We start from the raw sequence: 14,485 nt of genomic DNA on the forward strand, positions 1-14,485 counted from the left end.
GTTCCAGGACAGGCTCCAAAACCACAGAGCAACCCTGTCTCGAAAAACCAAAAAAAAAAAAAGAAGAATTCCTATTTAGTCATATCAGGCAGTTTTGCCCTTAAAACTATAAGTATATAGTAGTATATGAATAAAAATTAGTAGAGCCCATGACATAAAGATTTTTAATTCTCACATGCAGAGGTATCAAAGAGAGAATATATGTGCTCCTGGATTGGATTTGGAGTTTCTTGTGGGTAGAATCATTGATATGTTGTGGGAAATAGACGCTAAAAAGTGGCCTCCAGTGATTTTTTTTTATCTCCTAGTATTTTCTCCTTTGTATAATCCCTTCAACTTCAGGGTAATCTATTTCAGTGAGTCTATTTTCTATTTAACACAACATGGAATATCACTTCAATGATAATGTTGCTAGCAAGTAAGCTAGGCAGACTCTTTCCACTTAATTAGCTTTATAGATAAACAACCAATGAGATAAGTCATGTTGGGGAAGCTATATAGCAAGAAACTGTGGCTAACTTATATACTGTGAGCAGGACTTCTAGCATGTAACTGAAGTCTTGTGCTGAAAACCACAAGAAACTGAATTCTCCCAACAACTTGAGAGAGCTTGGAAGTAGGCCAGCAGCCCCACCACTGATGAGACAGACCTCCGTCTTGTCAGGCATTTAGTCCACAGAATGGTGAGCACCTGAAGTAGATGATTCACCCAAGCTGGACTTCTAACCTACAGAAACTGGGGGTAACAAGGTAACAAATTGAAGTTATGGCTACATTGGTAGTAACATGTTACTCAGCGATGGAAACCTGTACATCAGTCCTCTGTAGAGCCCTACCTAGATCAGAGGCCATAATCCACACAGACCTGCTAGAACCCATCTCATCAGTTTGAGAAAGAAGAAAAGTCAAAAGGAATAGCTCAACACTTTTTTGGTGATCATATATCCTGACATAATGCCTTTTATGCATTATGTCATAGGACTGTTTGTTCAAGATTTTGTGGTAATTGGTTCACAATTGTGCCATGACTAGTGATAATACATTTATACTTAACCTGTAAAATGTCTTGCACATTCATTGAAATATAGTTATGTAAGATCAAGTGACTTCATTTTCAATTAAGAAAATTGTTTTTTTGGTCTGGGTTACCTCACTTAATATGATGTTTTCTAGATTCATCCATTTGCCTGCAAATTTCAGGGTGTCATTATTTTTTCTGCTGTGTAGTACTCCATTGTGTAAATGTACCACATTTTCCTTATCCATTCTTTGGTCGAGGGACATTTAGGTTGTTTCCCAGTTTTGCCTATGACAAACAATGCTGCTATAAACATAGTTGAATACATGTCCTTGTGGCATAATTGAACACCCTTTGGGTATATACCCAAAAGTGGTATTACTGGGTCTTGAGATAGGTTGTTTCCTAATTTTCTGAGAAATAACCATACTGATATCCAAAGAGGCTGTATCAGCTTACACGCCCACCAGCAATGCAGAAGTGTTCCCTTTACCCCACAAACTCTTGGCCATTCTCTCAGGTGTAAGATGGAATCTCAGAGTTATTTTGATTTACATTTCTCTGATGCCTAAGGATGTTGAGCATTTCCTTGTGTCTTTCGGCCATTTTAGATTCTTCTGTTGAGAGTTCTATGTTTAGGTCTACACCCCATATTTTTATTGGATTAATTGGGTTTTTTGATGACCAATTTCTTGAGTTCTTTGTATATTTTGGAGATCAGCCCTCTGTTTGGTGTGGGTTGGTGAAGATCTTTTCCCATTCTGTAGGCTGCTGTTTTGTCTTGACTGTGTCCTTTGCTTTACAGAAGTTTCTCAGTTTCAGGAGGTCCAATTTATTAATTGTTTCTTTCAGTATCTGTGTTGCTGGGGTTATAATTAGGAAGTGTTCTCCTGTACCAATGCATTCAAGTTTACGTCCCACTTTCTCCTCTATGAGGTTCAGTCACACTATTCTCTTGTAGCTTCCCAAACTATCTACCCTCCCACCCACAAACTGATCTTGAGTTTTCAGAAGAGAGGCATTGGCTGCAGCATGGAATGTCAAGAAATTCGTGTAGGCTTTAGACTCAGGCAGGCTTGAGTTCAAACTCTTCACTCTTTGGAACAGTGTATGATCTTGCCGAAGTGAGTCCACTGTGCTATGAGTCCCATGCCCTGTCTGTAATAGAAGAGAGATAACATTGCCTTTCTGTGTTGTGTTAGCACTAATGAATACAGAGTACCTAGCAGGATATTTCAGAAAATATGCAGATGTCAGACACAGTTAGAACAGTACTTTTATTGATATGAATAAAGAGATAAAAGTGACAATAAGGGCACAGCTGAGTATCTGTGTTTCTCCATGCATTAGGTTTTTTTCTCTGTGCACATTGTCATTAGTGAGTTTGTTTTAAACTGGACCCTCCCTTGTCCCCTCCATTTCTTAAACCCTGTTCCCAATTAAAGTCCCCCCCTTCTCTACCAGATCAAAATTGCCAACTGTTTATTTTGTGTGTGCACAAGATTCAATTCTTCAGATTGCAGCTGATAACAGCCCTCTTCCCATTTTCAGTGGCTGCTGCTTTGTCCCAGAGAGCTGCACACATTGATCAGGGTATAATGCAAGCACCAACCAAACGATGGTATAGAGATTGTTACAGGACAGTGGGAACCCTATGCATCACTGGGAGGGGAATGAACATCTCTTGTCATTTACAAGTCTGTGCGTGTTTGCTGCTATCCCCAGCTAAGCCTCCCATGGAATAGAAATGTCCTATTATTGTTTCTTTGCTTTGCTTCTTCCCCCTCTTTCCAGCTCTCTTAGTGATCTAGTTCTACTGGTTCTCCCTCCCCTGTCCTCTTTCCTTCCTTAGTAGTTTATTTGTACTTTTTTGGTCACCATTTTTTTTTGGATAGGCTCTCATGAGTTGAATAGCACAAAATTCAGACGGCAGTCAGCCTTGCTTTAAGGCCTTAGCAGTGTGGATTTGATCACTGTAGCCAGTGACTATTTAGGAACAGCCTTAGTCTCTTAAATACAGCCTGACTAGAGAGCAGTGGGGATGATTTCACAAGGTGTTTGCCCACAGGGAGACATTTTGAGTAAGTTGCAGATCTAGACAGGGTTTCAGAAGCTGTGAAAGGGGGAGCAGCGAGCCTTAGGGTCAAGCCTCAGAAGCAGCTGTGAGAAGTGGCTCCTGGGAGGGGGATTCAGCAGGATGACAAGCACGCCAATATGTTTCAGTAAGAGCTTTCTGGGATGGTTTTGTGCATCAGTTGCATGACCAAGTTATTTTGAAAATGTTATGAGGAGTCATTCAAATCACACAAATATTTCCCTTTGGGTCCAGCATGGCATTTTGTTTATTAACCAGAGGATGTCTGCCGGTGGCCCGTTGGATTGCCCCCTACTTCTGACCAGCAGTGAAGTCATACGATCCCATTACAGAGTGGCAAGAAAGTAGAAATCAGCTTCTGATTCCTTTCTGATTGCTTGTTAAAACAGGTAAAAAGAAAGCGCACAAAAATCTGGAGATGAAGTAAAAATGAGACTTGTACCATTTTATCGAATGACCCTATGTACATCACTTCCATGAGTCATGTTTATCCAAAAACAAAAGTCAATAGTATTTCTTGCCTTGCTTATCCCCTAAAGTTGACTTCAGAATCAAATAAGGGTCCTCAAGATCAGCCTACAAAATGTTATGAAAGTTAAATAATGATTACTTAATTACTTTAGCTTTTAATATTAAAATCAAAGGCAACACAAAGCCAACAAGTTTTGATTTATACCAACAATCCTTCTATCATTTGACTTCAAGTATGGTATTGAGATATTTTTGTTGTTGTTGTTCCCTTGAAGAAGTAACTAGTCGTTCACAAGGAGTTTTAGCTTTCCCACTTATTAATCCTGTAGAAAAAGTACTTAATCTTTCCAAGACTCAGTGTTTCCATCTATAAAGTAGGATTACCATAACATCTACCTTTTAGAATTGTTTTCGGAGTTAAAAGATAACTCATATAATATTAGCAAAAGCTTTCTCCATAGTGAGGGCTCAGCAAAAATTAGCAGTTCTTATTATTGCTCTGTTGTTGTTACTCCAAGAGGCTTGAGAGAGACAGCTTCTTTTTCTAGAGATTTTTGCTTTTGTTACCTAGTCAGTAATCTATCTGGAACTAAGGCCCATAACCAATTTTTCTTTGACACGTCAACAACCATTGCCCTTCCCCCTTTCCTCCCCAGGTTTAGTGGTCTGTAGAACTGCTAAACTGTCTGTAAGGCAAATTTGTAAAGATAACAAGACTATCCACAGCTTCAGGGATTGAGCAGAGGATACTTTCATGTATGTATTTCCATGCACCACACCCCAACGCAGTCCTACCCTTGAGTTGCCCTTAAATTTTACTCTAGTCTCTCCCAAACTGATGAGGTGGAGCAAAGTATCTCCCTCATAACTCAGTCTCTCTTGCACCTCCTCTCCTTCCCTCCCTTTTCCTCCTCCACCTCCTCCCATTTTAAGCAGTCACACACAAACACTAGTGAGTTCACCAATTTCACCTTTCCTAGACTACCAGTGCCACAAGAAGCAAGTAGACTCAAAGTGGTTTAGCACCCAATTCTGTCCACCCCATTCATAATTATTTTCTGTGCCATTCATTAAGGCTAAGAATATCCTGAAATCCAAATGTCCCCTCTTTATTATCTAATCACTGTATCAAGGACAGCTTGTCAGATGGCCAGTTTAGTAATAAGGCAATCTTCCCAAATCAGAAGTTAACATGTACTTCCCAAGAACCTGTGGTTAGGTGATATGACTTACCACCTCCACATTCTGAGAGACATTTAAAGCCATAGTTGGACAAATTGGAGCCCAGCCAGAAAAGAAGTCGAATCGTCAGTGTTCTTCTGTTTGAATGAGTTGTAACTAGATGAAGCACATATTTGCAAAGGTTCTCTTTGGTCTTGGGTTGAGAGCACATCAAAATATCTTTTAAATATTTACTATACCTATTAGAAGCAAGAGTCTGTAGATTTAGGAATTCCCAGTTGGTCTAGCATGTTGTTACAAGGTGAAACATGAAAACAGACGAAGAATTGAGGACTATGGCATTTTAGTTACCTGACCAAAGGACTGTTTCCTTTTTCTTCCCTGTTTGTGAAATCATTTGTAGAACCTGATTTTTTTCAAGAAATTTAACTACACTCTTTGCAAGAATTGCTGCTTCATTCTTTTCCCTTCAGTAGAAAAAGAAGTGGGCTGAGGTGATCTTGAAGTTGGGCCTGACACCCATCGTGATTACTATACTAGAAATCTTAGATGGGGGACATGCAAGTAGAGTCACACGGATCATGGTTCACACCCGAGCTCTGATACCCACTCTGACTTAGAACTGCTTGTTGACTTCTTTGAGTCTCCGCTATCCTTCCCCTTCATCAGACGCTTCCTACTTTCACCTTCAATGAAATAATGCCAGCAAAGCCAGGGGAAAAGAGGTGCTTGGTGGCAAGAATCAACTCTTTCTGTGGATGAGAATGGTCAAACTGAAACTTGGGGGAGAAATTCTCTTTTCTTTCCTGCTTCTAATGAGACCATCACACGAGTCTCAGTAGGACCCAGGGGTCTTAGACGACATGGTTGAGATAAGAGGCCATATGGCTTGCTGCTGGCAGCTTACAATTTGAAAAGCTTTGGCAGAGTCCTGAGAGGAGAAAAATGATAGAAATTTCATCTTTGAAAGCTGATAATCAGGTGGAAGGGTGAAGGAGAAAGCAGTTAGAAGCAGATATAGCTTTGTCGTCCTGCATTCTGGCCTCTCTGATCCTGGACAAATTGAAGCCAAGGTCCAAAATATTCTGGTATTTTCCTTAGAGACTTTCTCTGACCCTAGAACTCCCTTCTTTTCAGCAAGGAAGCACTATTAGCGCATCAGGGGCTCCTACTAAACTTTCACTTACATTATTACTTTCCCATCTTTCCAGAACAATTATAAACTTTGAGTCTCCTCTCACAGCTTAAAAATGATCTTCCTTTTCTCGCGGGTAGTCTTCACTTCTGTGTATTTCCAGACAAAGCCAATCTTCTCCACAAACGTCCAGGTCTCTAACCCAGTTCTCCCTCTGAGGAACATTCTTAAAGTCAAGCCATTTTTCTGCTGGTCTTCTCTCTGTTCCCATGATTCTCAATGAGTCCCGGAACTCTGCACAGGTTTCAGGAGATTCTGTTAACGGGGAGCAAATGCAATAGCTGTGGTTACACGAAACCCTCATTCACCTTAGAGAAGTTGTTAAAGAGCCTCAACACCTGAAAGAAGATGCCTTAAAGCCCAATCCAGGTTCTTCCATTCATTTACCATTTGATTTGGATCCATGCAGCCCCTCTTGGGTCCTGATTTTCATCACCTCCAACAGGGTAGGCTTAGCCCAGAAAGTTAAAAGGTAGCTTTGTGGTGAGAGTAGACTTTGAGCTCTGTAGTTCAGTATTCACATCCCTATCCCTGTCAACAAACCCATAGTATTGAGATGGCTTAGCCAAGAGCCCAAGCCACTCCGCAACAAAACAATCATTAACACAACAAGGGCGTGCAGGTCTGGGGGGTTCTGCTGAGCTCTTCATTCTTCTCAGTTGTTGTTAGACCCAAGCCAATTATCAAAAGCCAAGGTACCACTTTCTGGACTTTGTCAACCAGGGCCCGAACTGTTTACCTCTTCCCCACCCCTTAAGTAATTAGTAGTGCTTGCCCTTCTTAGAAAACTCCAGTAATTAAACAAAAAGAAAAGAGGGATGAGCCAGAGATCTGAGGAGACTTACAAGCTGTGCTCTCCCTTCACACGGTTCCTGTCACTGGATTCCCTGCTCACGATTTCATTTCTAAGTGTTTCAGCTTTAATATCCCAGTGGACTCATTTTTGTCACCAATCCTTGATACTCGTCTTACTGATGCTCTCATGTCAGGGAATGACACTTCCATGCAGAGAATTGTTTAATGGAATAAGATCTGAAAGCACTATTCATCAATAGTAAACCCTATAAATAACATTCTATTGATACAATGAAATGTTATGCAATTGTAAAAAGAAATGAGGATGCAATGCATACACTGAGCTTGCAAGGCCCCCCAATACATTAAATTTAAAAATCCAAGAAACACTGTACTCAGAACACTATGAATTACACCCAGAATAAGACTAGATGTGTATCATACATTTGCACATGTTTATAAACTATCTTTTGAGTGATGTGCAAAGGACTAGTTAAAGTTTTTACCTGCTTAGGAAAACTAAATAAATATAACATCATCCTAGTCTTTTCTATATTTTACCGGCAAAGAATAGAAATCTGGATGATTCTCAACATTTCCTCCTTAGCATCAAATGCAGCAGAAGTAGATTCACAGTAGTCTCCACAGTCCCGGGCAGCAGGAAGGGAAGCCTTGTCAGTACTAGGATGATCAACATGTTTGTCTGTGGCTATCCTGAATTTAGGGCTGCAACTCCTAGGAAAAAAAAAGGCAGTACGTCTCCCTGTTTCTCATCCCTCTGCTATAGCACTGAGCCAGCCATGAACTAAAGATCTCAAAGGTGGTGTGAATAGAGTCTCAGCCTCACAGTTCTCGCAGGGCACAAGTAACGCTGAGTGGCAGCTATATGCTTTGCAGGGTATCCTCATCTAACTGACAAGGAAAATGAGGCTCAGAGAGGTTAAGTGATTTGCCCAAGGTCACACAGCTAGTAAGTGCTGGAGCCAGTCTGTCTGACTCCTGCCCCGTCAACAAGACCCTGGGGAATGTAAAGCTTTCAGAGAAACACTGGATCTGGCCTTTCTTAAAGCCCTAAAGCACCCAGAGTTGCATTTTAACTAAATCAAACACTGTGGCTCTGAATCAACTTTGGCAGGGCCATGTTGAGAAACGGATTCCTTCCCATTACCCCCACCCCCAAAACAAAGAGAATAGACGTTCTAGGTTTGGAGACCGAAGGAGACAAAAAGATAGCCTCTGAAGCTGTCCTCCTAGTGAGAGTCCGGCTCTTATTTGGGGAGTCATCATCTATCAACTCCAGCCAGCCTCCTTCCCAAGAGCAAGGCGAGCAAACAGAAGAGTAGCTAGCTACCAACAGGTACTGCTGCGTGGCGTGATGGATGTTTGGCTACTGTTTGATTGGGCGGGTGGGCAATTCAATTTGGCTATGCAATAGGGGCTCATTTTATGAGGAAAGGGTAAATAGTTCCCCCAGAGCCTTACAAGCCAGAGCTGAAGAGACTGAGCAGCTAGCAGAAGCTTTGGGGACTTGGGAGGAAGATAAGAAAAGGTCATGGCCACAGCTGTGCTTGCCCTTTCTCAATTAAACATCAGGCAGCAGCTAATTGCCTGTCGGTAATCAGGAGCCCATTGAGGGATTTTAGATGTTTTCTAACTATGGTATTGACAATTCATTTATATGCGCCGAGCCTTTGAGAGTGTGAGGAAGAAAATCTCCCTGGGCCTGGGTGTGGGAGTTTCTAGAAGTAATGGATTTAGGGGTTGGCTTACCAGACAGGAATCCAAAATGAAGTGAAGCTAAGTTTCCCAATACAGGCCCTGCTTACCTATGCTTCTGAATCCTGCACTCCTGGGATTTGAGTGAAACTTAGTGCATTTGTGGTGATTGAACTGTGGGGCTAGAGATGCATCAACAACCTAAATAGTCCCCCTACAGTGCAGTCCCCCTTGAGTTCTCTGGTTTTTCATATTACAGCTGGCCGGAAAGACTAGGAGGCCTGGCTGCTGTGCGCTCAGGTCAAGAAGCGTCACGTGGTGGGTGGTGGGCCTTGTCAGTACGTACGAGGACCTCTTTAACCCTAATGTCTGCCTACTGGGTACAACACAGATATTCACAACAAGAATATGACAGATTAGACAAGGAGGATTATGACTAGGCTCCATTTTATGAAATCAGTGATGTTCCTGTAAATCTGGTCATCAAGAAGATTTTGTTATTTACTGTCCCATCCCTTTGTTCCTTTTGTAAGTACCTTACAGATGTGTTTTTCTGACAACAATTTCAGTCCCAGGATGCTACAATCTCAAAAGGTTTACAAAGCAGAATATTATTTAACAGGAAAAATGCCAACTTATTTGATGATGTTTTAAGAAGAAAAATACCTTGATAAATCATTTAAAGTGTGGAAAAAATATTTTCAATAAAAAGTAAAAGTAACAAAGAAATTAAGTTCAAAGATTTTCTTTTCCCATATGACAGAATTAAGCTAGACAGTGTTACATAAATATGAATTCTAATTACTCTTCCAGTCACCCTTGGATTGTTATTTTTTTTAAAAAAAAAAAAAGAAGCAGAACTTTCTTCATGCTCACCATGGAACACTGTGTCTCTAGAATGATAAGGATGGCTAGTTGCCCCTTGCGGGGAAGCTCATTAGCGCAGATCTGCTAATGACTCTTCAGAGCTGTTCACAGAACACAATCTAATTCTCAGCTATCTGTGGTCATGTCTTTTAGGGCAAAGTTTAGTGGGGGTTGGGTGGGGTTTGTGCTCACTCTGTCGTATGCGTACTAATTAACCAGGCCTTCCCACTTTTCTTGTCAGAGGGAGACAAAGCAGAGTCCAGCAACCATTTATAATTGCAGGTTGAGAAAAGTAGTGGAGAATGTCGCAGCCTTCAGGTTTGCTGTCTGGCAGTAACAGACAGCACAGTGCATGGCTGCCCGGAGAGGGCTGTGAGGTTTGTGGTCCACAAACGGGGAACGGCCCAGAAGCACTGGGGAGTTCTCCTGGGGCCTAGGTAGAGCTCACCCCTGACCACATCTCTCTGAAGGCTAGCTTTGCCTCTCCTCATTTCCTCACGGGCCTTTGGTTCAGTTTAGTAACCCCAAACAGGTAAAGCCATTTTCAATGCATCTATCTCATTGGCTTGTAGAAATCCAATGAAATTTGCTTCTACCTCTTCTATCATCTCGAGGCTGCCTTAAAAATATGCATCAGTTTATTTTAAAGCAATGATTGGGTTACTATGGTAAGCTTCTCTGAAGGGAACAGAGTTTGTGAAGAAAAGGACCATGGCCACTTTTAGTTCTTAGACATCCGGGTTTGGGTATTCATATATGTTCAACAGCTGACGAGCTAGAGCCTGTATTTAGACAGTCAGTAAGAAATCCTTACTGAGACATTATCTCTACTGTACATAAATTACGTTGACATTATCTGCCTCCAACTTGGTAGCGTGTGTCTTACATGAATGGACTCCTTATCCATGTGCTCTAAACTTACTGTAACTCCTCTGAGTGTTAGCAGCCACAATTCAGATACTGTGAACTCTTTGCCTGGCAGCTAGCCATAGCTTGCAAACTGTTTTCTTTGCCTTAAAAAGTTTTTTCCATTATCTGCTTACATTGAAAAATTGCAAAACTTCATATAATAAACCAGGGCTTGAAATTATGAATAAAGCTTCTATAAAAATTGTGTGCAGATTTGCAATGTTTTAGGTTTTCAGCGAACTAGGTACATTTCAAGGATTGCAATTGTTGGATCATACTTTGATTTACAAGAAACTGACAATCTGTCTTACAGAGTGCCTGTAGCATTTTACATTTCTAACAAAAAATGAATGAGAGTTCTTATTACTGCACATCCTTAGCACTAGTTGATGTTATTGGTCTTTCGAATTTTAGCCATTCTAGTCCATATGTAATATATGTATAGATAAAATTTAAAATTATTTTCTTCATGCTTGCTGAATAAGATTACAATATACATCCTAACTTACCAGAATCCATTTCTGATTTATAGTGATATATACTCTATATGACATGGAGAAACTTTACTCCTACATAGACTTTGTAACTCTAATGTCTCCTTAATAGTGGAGTTTGATAGTCTCTCAAGTGGGGTTGCATGTTCGGTTATTAAGGTGGAGAGATGGCTCACAATGAAGAGTACTTTATCCAGAGGAGCCAAATCCAGTTCCCAGCACTAACATAGGCTCCTGAGTAACCACTGTATTCATGATCATGTGCAAAAGGAAAGGATGTGGTATAAAGATAGATAAAATAGGAATTTGAAAAGGATAATTAAATTTTCTTCTTGCTTATAGTTATATCATAAAATAGCTGGTAAATGCCTGAACTAAATATGAATTCTCTTGAGATATATGGTCAAGTTACAAAGCAAAAAATTCTAGGTTTAATAGCGCATTTTTAAAGTGAAGGTGTCTTTCACAAGAGAAAGTAGGTGTTTAGATACCTGGTCATCTCAGTTACAGGTCTTTAAAAATAAGGGAAGGGAAAATAGTCAATAGATTTAGAGTACCGCGTGTAAATTCCCTCCTGTGGAACAGGCCTCAAGTCTAATCAGAAAGTGGCTGGGTTAGCTGTGTAACCTTAATGCCACTACTGCAGTAGCAGACACATTCTGCCATGCAGGTCACTATTATAGTATGCAGAGTCCTAGTGCAGGATTAGACTGTTGGTGTCTTTTTCTCCCCAGCAGCTTTCATAGCTCCTTTTAACAACATGTAAGCTCAACAGCAGTGAGGGGAAATGTGTATTTCCTGGCCACTTGAGGTTGATTTCTCTATGTCTTGTTTCCAAAGTGAATGATGTCGTTAGCAATAGGGTCTTACCATCCATTTAGGGTGCCTCTGGAGCCTCTTTGGCCGTTAACTTGCAGGACAGTATTCAGTGCCTAGCACCGAGGCTTTCATTTAATAACTTGGGCCTTCTGGGAGTAATCATCGTCCACCTATGCAGGTTCCTTCTGCTTAGTCTCCTTCTGTATGTTATATTTGTGATTAACTTGTAAACTAGTGAATTTCTGTAAAGTTTCTTCAGATATCCTTAGTTTGGATAGCCCACCCACGGTTGTCTTCTATCACCAATTCCTCTATCCACATCCAAACTTTTTTAAAATAAATATTTATTTATTAATTATGTATACAATGTTCTGTCTGTGTGTATGTCTGAAGGCCAGAAGAGGGCACCAGACCCCAGTACAGATGGTTGTGAGCCACCATGTGGTTGCTGGGAATTGAACTCAGGACCTTTGGGAGAGCAGGCAATGCTCTTAACCTCTGAGCCATTTCACCAGGCCCCCACATTCAAACTTTTAACCTCAAGAAATCTCCCCTCTCCTTGCTCTCTCTGGCAAGCTCTCTGCACTGAGAAATATACCCTCCCAACACCAGTTTACATCAGAATCTCAAATTCAAATGTTTGATGAAGTCACATGCTCTCATCTGAAGATGGCAGTGGCTACATGGTTCCAGCTAAGTGTTGCCATGCAAGAACGTAGGCCTACTTTTCCAGATGTTCTGCTTAAAAATAAATAAAAAGAAATAAGTACCTGCATTTCTGGACATTTGTCTTTTAAACATTATCAATTAATTAAAAATGTTTAGGATATACTAGTTAGGCTAAATAAAACACTTTGGCCACTTAATAGTAAATCCTCATTCTGATGAAGGTGATGGCACAGGAAAAAAAAAAGGAAAGAAAGAGCCTTGATTTGGTGAATTTAATTGTCTGGCTCTTTGTCCCATAATTTATAGGTTTGGTTCCCGATTAGTGTGAGTACTTCTGCAGTCTTTATGTTGGTTTGTTCTCTATAACATAACCAAGAGTGTCTTCAGTGGTGAAAATGATAAGTAGTCTCTGTATCCGGTAGGATCAGTCTGTTGTGCAATAAGTGGAAAATCATCGGCCAGAGCATGTGCTAAATAAAGAAAGTAATCAGAAGGTCATTGTCTTTTGGAGTCCTTTTCATGCTTGCTCCGTCACCAGTTCATGAATCCCCTGAAGGCCTTGATAAGGAATTTATATTTGCTTCTAAAAATATTAGTAAGCTATTGGAGGCTTGTGATCAGTGAAGAGACACAATCTAACTTAATATGCTAAGAAGAATCCTCAGGAAGAGCTGATTGGAAGGTTCTCTCTGGGGCTACAACCTTGACAGTTAAGGAAAATCTACCTTTCTTGAACTTAGCCGTTTCCACCACTACTTGTACTTTCTCAGGATTGTCATTTTTGTATTTATACAGGCATGCCTTTCTTCTCTCTCCCCTCACCACAAATGGAGATGTTCTTCACTGCTTTTGAGTAATATATCCTAAGAAACTTGAAGGCTATGCCACTGTGAGCGTTTTAGAGAAAAGAAACCAATGCCTTTTCTGGTGGAACTAATTTCCTTGTGTTCTTGCCTGGCCTACAGGCTATTATTCATCAGCTAGGTAGCAGAGATAGAATTTTCCAGATAAGTAATTTTCCCATCTGAGAGAACAAATAAACAATCTCGCAAGTTCATCTAACTTTTCTCCTGCTATGCTTGTATCTTCCAGAAGATCGTGAAGGAAGGACAGCTGCTTAAGAACTGTAACTCCTTCAAGAGATGGAAGCTAAGATATTGTATGATTCAAGGACAGAAGCTCCTCTTTGCACACCACCCTTCGGTAATTATAGAATCCTTTCATCTGCATTAGTGGCTGGGTGCCAAGGAATGTGTGAGTGCGGAGAAGGTCATCAATAAAGGAGAAGTTGAAAGCATCTATTCTTCCTGTAACTAATCCCTTTGGACCAAATGAGTGGTGTATTTTTATCTTTCCCCGTTCCTATGTCTCTTCATTTTCGTGGATTCCCCAGTTATTTTCTGTTTTGCTTTGTTTTTGTTTTTGTTTTTTTGAGACAGGGTTTCTCTGTGGTTTTGGAGTCTATCCTGGAACTAGCTCTTGTAGAAAAGGCTGGCCTCGAACTCACAGAGATCCGCCTGCCTCTGCCTCCCCAGTGCTGGGATTAAAGGCATGTGCCACCACTGCCACTGCCCAGCCCTGGTTAGTTTCTGTATGCAGAGTGGCCTACAAAATTTGTGGGGCCCAGTGCAAAATAAAAATGCGGAACCCTTTACTCAAAAACCAGGAAAAATATCATTAATGGTACGAACACAAAATGTTTCATATTTATACCAAAATATAAAGCATTGGCTTATGGTGTTTTATTTTGGGATTTAATGTTATTCTAGAAGATAATTTGTATAAAGCTTGCCATTTAATTTTCTTTTGCACCATTCCAGTTTTTAAATGTAAATATAAGAGCATTTAACTTATAAAAAGAGCCACCATCGTTATATAATTTGTGTTAGTAGCTCTTACATGCATGTATATTTTGTTTCCAGCAGTATACAAAACTAGCTCTTTCTTTTCTATTTTTTTATATGTTCACATTCTGCCAACACTTTCTGAGTAAATGGAAAAGGCACAGTTGTTTGCCCCAGCTTTCCTAGTCCTTCAGTGCCATCCTTTTCAGCATTAATGGTTGCATAATACAAGGACAGGCGAGGAATAAGAATGAATAGAATAGGGCTCCCCAGTTGTTTGTTTCTTAAAAAAAAACTGCGTTTGATTCGTGTTTGTAGCAAGTCGTGGCTCCAATAGAACGTGTAGACTGGCAATACCCACAGCTGCTCAGTCATAGACACAGCATACTTTGTACTTGCCTTACCACCATG

General features: G+C 40.5%; 1 protein-coding gene across 1 annotated transcript in view; it reads left to right on the top strand.

Annotated features, from left to right (window-relative positions):
- The window catches only part of Dgkk (diacylglycerol kinase kappa), a 157,450-nt gene that overhangs the window by 71,070 nt on the left and 71,895 nt on the right, over positions 1 to 14,485 (top strand). Inside the window, exon 2 of the mRNA XM_075958021.1 lies at positions 13,323 to 13,433. Coding sequence (XP_075814136.1) covers positions 13,323 to 13,433 — 111 coding nt within the window. The remainder of the gene's footprint in view (positions 1 to 13,322; positions 13,434 to 14,485) is intronic.

Source organism: Microtus pennsylvanicus, chromosome X (genome assembly GCF_037038515.1).
Source record: "Microtus pennsylvanicus isolate mMicPen1 chromosome X, mMicPen1.hap1, whole genome shotgun sequence".
Taxonomy (NCBI): Eukaryota; Metazoa; Chordata; class Mammalia; order Rodentia; family Cricetidae; genus Microtus; species Microtus pennsylvanicus.